A 7,083-nucleotide genomic window follows, 5' to 3' on the forward strand; every position below is an offset into this window, starting at 1 on the left:
GAGTGTCACAGGGGAACTTTATTGAGAGGAAACATGGTCACACCCAGCAGACATGCTTTCGCTCGCTTCCTTGGTCTTACTCGCTGCATGCACACTCTCTCTCTCTCTCTCTCTCTCTCTCTCTCTCTCTCATCTCCAGCCTCTGCCACACAATTGAGTTCTCAGCCACAAAGGTGGGATACTCCTCAATTCCTAAGATCCAGAGGCAGCAGGGGCAGGAGGGGGGCGGGGTGGGGAGGAAGTGGCCAGGTTCAGGGGTGGGGTCGGGGGGCGGCGGAGGTGCAGAGAGCAGGGCTGGGTGGAATGACCAGTGGCCAGGAGCACCTGAAAGCTGCAGGAAGCATGGAATCCTCTGGCTCCAGGCGGCCTCAGTTCTGCTGGTTCCTCTCTGTGGAGCCTTTCTGAGCTGGGGCAGAGCATTTGGGGAGAAGGGTTGGGCCTCCCACCCCGTACAAGTCCTCTCTGCCAGGAGTGGGGGACGAGCGGGCAGGGCAGGGAGGGCAGCGGGCACGGCTCAGCTCTGGGGCTCCTCGGGAGCCTCGCACCCCTCTTCCCCGGCGTTGTCGGCCGTCCACAGCGTCAGGTTGTCCCGCAGCAGCTGCATGATGAGGGTGCTGTCTTTGTAGGAGTCCTCGCTGAGGGTGTGCAGGTCAGCCATGGCTTCGTCGAAGGTGGTCTTGGCCAGAGAGATGGCCGCCTCGGGGCTGTTGGCGATCTCATAGTGGAAGACGGAAAAGTTCAGGGCCAGGCCCAAGCGGATGGGGTTGGTGGGCGGCATCTCCTTCTTGCTGATGTCCATGGCATCCTGGTAGGCTGACCGGGCTGAGTCAATGATGCGCTTCTTGTCATCACCGGTGGCCACCTCAGCCAGGTACCGGTAGTAGTCGCCCTTCATTTTCAGGTAGAAGACCCGACTTTCGGCGTCACCGGCCTCCTTGATGAGATGGCTGTCCAGCAAGCCCAACACCGTGTTGCATACGCCCCGGAGCTCTGTCTCCACCTTCTCCCGGTACTCTCGCACCTCCGGGCCCTTCTCTTCTGAGCCCTCCTCGTTGCCCTTCTGCTCGATACTGGTCAGGACTCTCCACGCGGCCCGCTGGCCACCCACCACATTCTTGTAGGCCACTGAGAGCAGGTTGCGCTCTTCGCAGGTTAGCTCCTCACCCTTTTCCACGGCGCTCTTCATGAAGGCTGCCATGTCCTCATAGCGTTCAGCCTGCTCGGCCAACTTGGACTTCTGGATCAGGCTGGCTCTCTCCATGGCTCTGGGGACAGACAGGCGGCAGGTTAACTGGCTGCCTCGGAACAGATGCCGGGTTCTGTGCCTCTTCTGCTCTCGGCCTGCCTTTTGGCTGGAAGGCCAGGCCCACAGCAGGGTGGGGAGGGGCAGAGGGCGGGACTGGGGCCCCAGACCTGCCTCCTCTCCTCTTCCCCACCACACCCTTTCCGGCTCTTCCTTAAAGGTGAAAGGGCTGGGATGTGGGGTGAGTCATTGGGACAGTCAGCAGGAGAAATCTGGGCGTTGGCCACACCTGCATCGACACCTCTCCAGCCTCCAGGCTGCCCCCTCTTGTTCAGGGTTTCCATTACATTGCCACATGAGGTAGCTGCCCCAGTTTCTCAAATCAGATCCTCCTTAACCGTGTCCTTCCAGGGGCTGAGGATGGCTTCAGCTACCTGACCGCTGTGGGCCTAGGCGGAGCCCATGAAGCCAGGTGCAGGAGGATGGGGTTCCTGATCCTGCCAGGTACATTTCCCCCATTGGTTCAGGTGAGATAACTCATTGTTTAGGTAGGGCTGTAGTTTCCCAAGCACCTTCATACCCGTGATCTATAGTATCTGCTGTGTCTCTGCAAAATGGGCAGGACTGTGACTACTACTCCCACTGCAGAGATGGGAATACTAAGGCTCAGAGAGGGATGAGATTTGCTCAGGGTCACACAGCTTTGGCTTCTCTCCCATCAAGGCTTCTGACTTGTGAGCTCCAGGCTGTATTTAGAAGTAAGATGCAGGCTTCTTCCAGAGTCTACCTGAAATGGTTCCATCCCCCACTCCTCACTCCCCCTCAGGGTCCTGTCCCCTCTGAGCTCCCAAAATGCACAAGCAGCAGCGTTCAGGGTGCCACTTAATGAGGTGTTTAACGATCGGCTTCTGACGCTCCAGCCCAGCCTTTGTAATCAGTCACCCAGTAGGTTTTTGGATACATTCCCCATCACAGCACAATTTTCCCTTTCAAGTTGGTGGCCTGTTGCCACTTGTCTGAGCACTTACCCTCTGGCTCTCCACACCAGGTCACCTCGCCCCTCCAAGCCACCTGCCATCATGCATCAGTGGGGCTCACAGAGGGTGGGGACCCAGCTCACTGACTATCCCACTTTCGTGCCTGACTCAGCCCGCCTTCTGTCAGAGGCTGGGAAGCAGGCCACCTGGGTACTCTGCCCAGTTTGCTTACCCAGGGTGGGGTGCTAGTAACCGGGGAGAGAGACAGGACCGAAAAAAAGGAGGTGGCTGTTACACAGGCCATTTTTTTTTTTAAAGGGCTTTAAATGCTTGGCTTTTTATTTATTCTATTTTTTATTTTATTTATTTATTTATTTATTTTTGGCTGTGTTGGGTCTTCATTTCTGTGCGAGGGCTTTCTCTAGTTGTGGCAAGCGGGGGCCACTCTTCATCGCGGTGCGCGGGCCTCTCACTATCGCGGCCTCTCTTGTGGAGCACAGGCTCCAGACACGCAGGCTCAGTAGTTGTGGCTCACGGGCCTAGTTGCTCCGCGGCATGTGGGATCTTCCCAGACCAGGGCTCGAACCCGTGTCCCCTGCATTAGCAGGCAGATTCTCAACCACTGCACCACCAGGGAAGCCCACACACAGGCCATTTTGTTTTACGGGGCAGCAGTCCTAGCTGAGTGCTGCCTTCCCCAGCCTGCCTCTCAGAAGTTTCCCTGCCCCTTCCCGTTGACCATGGCCCCACCCCTGACCCCTGGCAGAGGCCTCAGAGATGGAGACTGCTCTGTTGCCAATCTTCTATCCCTGTTCACTGAGGTGCTATCTTTGTGTCAGCCAAGAATTTCACCTAAAGGTGTTGGCATTGCACCTATGAGGGTGTGTTCCTGCTTATCTGCTCCACCCCTAGCCAAAGCTCAGATGGGACTCAGGGGTGGGGCTCCTCTCTCTGGGATCCAACCAGTTTAATCCTTGAACCAGGACTATTTCACAGGCCTGTCCGTCCCCAGTTCCTCTTGGTGTCTGAATACCCACCCTCCCCTCCTGGAGGGACTCTGAGGCCAGAACTCTGAGGCCCAAAGATGAGATCTGCCAAGGAAGCAGAAGGGATTTTAGGCTTGCCATCCCGAAGGCTTTGCTTAGATCACTGACACGGAAAACGCTAGAAACAAAATACACTGAAGTACCAATTTACAGAGTATATCTTAAGGTAGTAGGAGTCTAAGTGGGGTTTTTTTTCTTTTGATTTTCCTAGTATCTTCAGGTTACCATTGGTGAATGTGTATTATTTTTCTATGACAGACAGAATAGCCTAGTATCTTTGGAATCAGACTGCCTGGGTTCAGTTCTCACAAGCTGCTGTGGCTTTGTCTAAGTGACAACCTCTGTGAGCCTTAGTTCTCCTAAGTATAAAACGGGGCTTGTTGTGAGGAAAGCACTTAGTAGAGTGGATGGTAACTATTAACATTGTGTGAAAAAAAATCCACATAATAATGTTTATTATTATAAACATACACACTCAAAGCACTAATATGGAGCTGGTTTCTATGAAATAAGGACCTCAAACCAGGCCTCAGCCGAAGGCCAGACCCTGCCCAGCTGCAGAGAAGACGAATGAATGGTCAGATGCACTCACTCAGCACTGCCTCCTCACTCTCCAGCCCAGACATTCCTCTGGCCTGCGCAGGCGCTGGGCCCTCAAGGACCTTCCTTCGTATTAGTCATCCAGCTCAGGCTTTCCCAAGTCCTGGGGGAAAGCAGGAGATCCCAGAACACTAGAAACCTGGAGGGCAGGGCCTGATAGGCCTAGGAATTTTGGAGATGCTTCTGTCGCAAGGGAGGAAGCATGCTCTTCCTACCACTCAAGCCAGGAGACCTGATGGTTCACACCACAAGCTCTATGCCCTCAGCACAGTGATGAGCAGGCCAGGCTACCTAACACCTCCTGCCCGCTCTGGCCTGTCGGTCCTGACTCAGTTCCTGTCTCAGGCACCTCCCTTTGCCTCCAGGCCTCCCTTTCCCAAGTCCAGGAGCCCAGGCAGGCAGGAGGCAGCAGGCCCTGGCAGGGCACGGAGTTCCACTGTCAGCCACCTGAGTCAGCAGGACAGGAGCGGGGGCTGCAGCCCAAAGGGGCTTTCCTCATCCTGCCTGCTACCTCCCCACCCTCCCATATAGCATCCATCCTACCAGCAGGATCAAAGCCTCTGGTCTCACAGACAACCAATCCGTCTTAGCCAGTAATAACAGGCTTTGAAGGGTTGTGGCATAGAGAAGATAGCTACCTCCATTGAGAAAAAGGCTGGGGCTCTGATTGTAGCAGGAGGGATTCTGGTTAGATTTCGGAAAGAACTTCCTAGGAAATTTTCTCAGTCTTGGAATGATCAAATTAGGTGACTGGAGAGACTGGCACCTTCTCCCTTGGTTAGCTGTGAACAAGGCTTCAGTTATTCAGCTAAGAGCTCACGGTACTAGTTGGTTGCCTTTGGGAGAGAGATTACTTTTAAGTGACTCAGCTAGCTGAGTCTTTTCTTCCTCAAGGTGCTGCTGTTTAGAGTACCCTACGTCTCCGAGGCCATTCCAGTCGAGGACACAGTGTGGAATTACTGGAAAGAGAATGGAATAAGGTCCGGGTGTGGAACTGCATCCCAGCTCTATTATATGGCTTTGAGCAGGTCCCTTCCTGCCTTTTGGCCTCAGTTTCCCCATCAGTACAAGGAGGCCAACACAGATCATCACTAAGCCCCCTGTTGGCTCTGAATGACAGTCTCTAATTTTAGGGTTTCTCCCTGAGATCCCCTCCTCCCACAGCAGCCAAATTCATTCCTTGGGTGGTGCAGAAGGGTCAGAGGTTGGGGCAGAGATCAGGTTCAAATCCTGGATTTATCAGCTGGGAGACCCTGGGAAATTTCCGTGCCTTTCTTGAGCCTCTGTTCCCTCACCTGTAAAAAGGCTGTCATTGCCTTCTTCATAGGTTTAGGGAAGAGAATGGGCAAGCCCTTGCTAAATGGCCACCATAATTATTTTTTAGCTCTTAGAACACTGTGTGTGTATCTCGATGTGGGGCAGCAGCTGGGGAAAGGAAAGGTTCCATTGTTACCCTGGGCTGGGCTCAGTTCAGGGGTGTGACAGTCCCTGACTGGAGTTAAACCCTCTGTCCCAGCCTAGGCTGGGACCTTTCCGAGTTCAGAGGTCAGCTAAGGTCTCTGGAACTGAGACCAGGAATTCCAGAGGGGCAGGGTGACAATGACACTAGCCACTCTGCCTGTGTCACTTCTGGCTCCGCTGTGCCTCTTTTTTAAATCTCCAGGACAGCACTGACCAGCTGACAAGGCTGGCGATGAGGGTGAGCCAGGTGTTCTGCAGGTCCATCACAGGCCCCAGCCCTGGACCCCAAAGCAGAGGTGGCACCAGACAGCCAACGGTATGGCAAGAAGAGGGAAATCTTTATTTTGGTTAAAAAAGGTACAGGACAGCAGACAAGCAGCACCCACCGCACGCCCATGGGCTCAGCAGACTTCCTAGGCCCGGCCTGGTTTCCTTTAGTTCCTCTGGAGAGCGCGGGGTTGCCAGAGCCAGCTCAGTCCCTCAGCGCCTGGAGCAAAGGGTACAAGCATTCTCCTGGCGTCCTACCTGCTCCGGGGGTGGGGTGGCGCCGTGGGAACAGCGTCAGACCAGCTGTGCTTGGGACAGTCACCGAACTTGTTCAGCAGCATCAGTCAGCACCCCAGACGGCTCCTTGAAGAAACCTGCTCGGCACCCCAGACGGCTCTTTGAAGAAACCTGCTTGGCTCGACTAGAGCTGTGCCTGATTCTGGGGCTGGGCAGGCTCTAAGGCAAGATTCCTAGAGTCCTGACTCCTTACAGATCCGGGGACGGGGAAGGAGAGCGGAGGAGGGGAGGGCGAGTTTCAGCATAGTATTATGTCATCGTGCCGACAGCAGCTTTATGGCTTTCTACACTGGCCGCGTGGAGGGGGGCGGGGGCAGAGAGGCCAGCCCCTGCCTCCTATGGGTGGCCCTAGTGAGAACACGTGTGGGGCAGGCTTGGGGGCAGACCCTGTAGGCACAGACGGTGGCCCGGGTTAGGCAGGTGGAGGTGCCGGGTGCCTGGCTCCCCCCAGGCCGCTCCTGGAGAGGCAGAGAGCAGTGGTCTTCAGGAGGTCCTTAAGCCCCCGCACAAACTGGAGATCCAGGGCAGGAGAGCAAAGAGGGAGAAGAGAGAGGGTTAGCGAGACGGGAGGAGAGAGGAGGCCCACAGGGGTGCCACAGCACCTGCCTCTTCCCCACAGAAGGGCCAAGGCTCGGGCAGCAGGCAACAAAGCAGGAGAGAAAAAGGGCAGGTGAGAGCTCAGCAGGGACAGAAAGCCAGGACACAGTGTTAGTGATCAAGGGCCCCTGCACACCAGGACACCACCCGAAGGGGCCCCAGCACCTCGGAGCAGGTGCGCATCCTCTCCCCGACCTCGCTCTTCACCTCCTGCTCCAGCTGGGGAGCTGCTCTGTGCGAAGCCACTTCCTCAGTCCAGAGTGGGGCTGGGCTTCTAGACCTGGCCCAACACCCCGGCCCTTCTGCTTAGGGGGGAGTCCCGGGGGCCCCACCACGGCCAGCACACACACCACACCACACACCAGACAGATGAACGGGCTCCGTGGGGGTGGCGAGGCATGCGATGAGGAGGAAACAGTGTGTGAGGGGAGCAGGCGGTGCTGGCTGACAGGGAGATACAGTCTTACCAGCTAACCCTCTGCAAAGAGGCCTGTTAGCTCCCCTCAGGCTGTGCAGGAGATGGCAAAATCCTGACAGGTGTCCTGGGGGAGATACCAGAGGTGGGCCAGCGTTACGAGCTGTCTGGCCGGGCCCT

At 56.0% G+C, this 7,083-nt stretch overlaps 1 protein-coding gene across 1 annotated transcript; it reads right to left on the minus strand.

Moving 5' to 3' along the window:
• SFN (stratifin) lies at positions 1 to 1,376 on the minus strand. The gene has a single exon (XM_060140940.1). It carries the CDS (start codon positions 1,259 to 1,261, stop codon positions 515 to 517), a length of 747 nt encoding a protein of 248 aa, XP_059996923.1. The 5' UTR covers positions 1,262 to 1,376; the 3' UTR covers positions 1 to 514.
• Between the last annotated feature and the right edge of the window lie 5,707 nt (positions 1,377 to 7,083).

The sequence above is a fragment of the Lagenorhynchus albirostris genome, chromosome 2, assembly GCF_949774975.1.
Source record: "Lagenorhynchus albirostris chromosome 2, mLagAlb1.1, whole genome shotgun sequence".
Taxonomy (NCBI): domain Eukaryota; kingdom Metazoa; phylum Chordata; class Mammalia; order Artiodactyla; family Delphinidae; genus Lagenorhynchus; species Lagenorhynchus albirostris.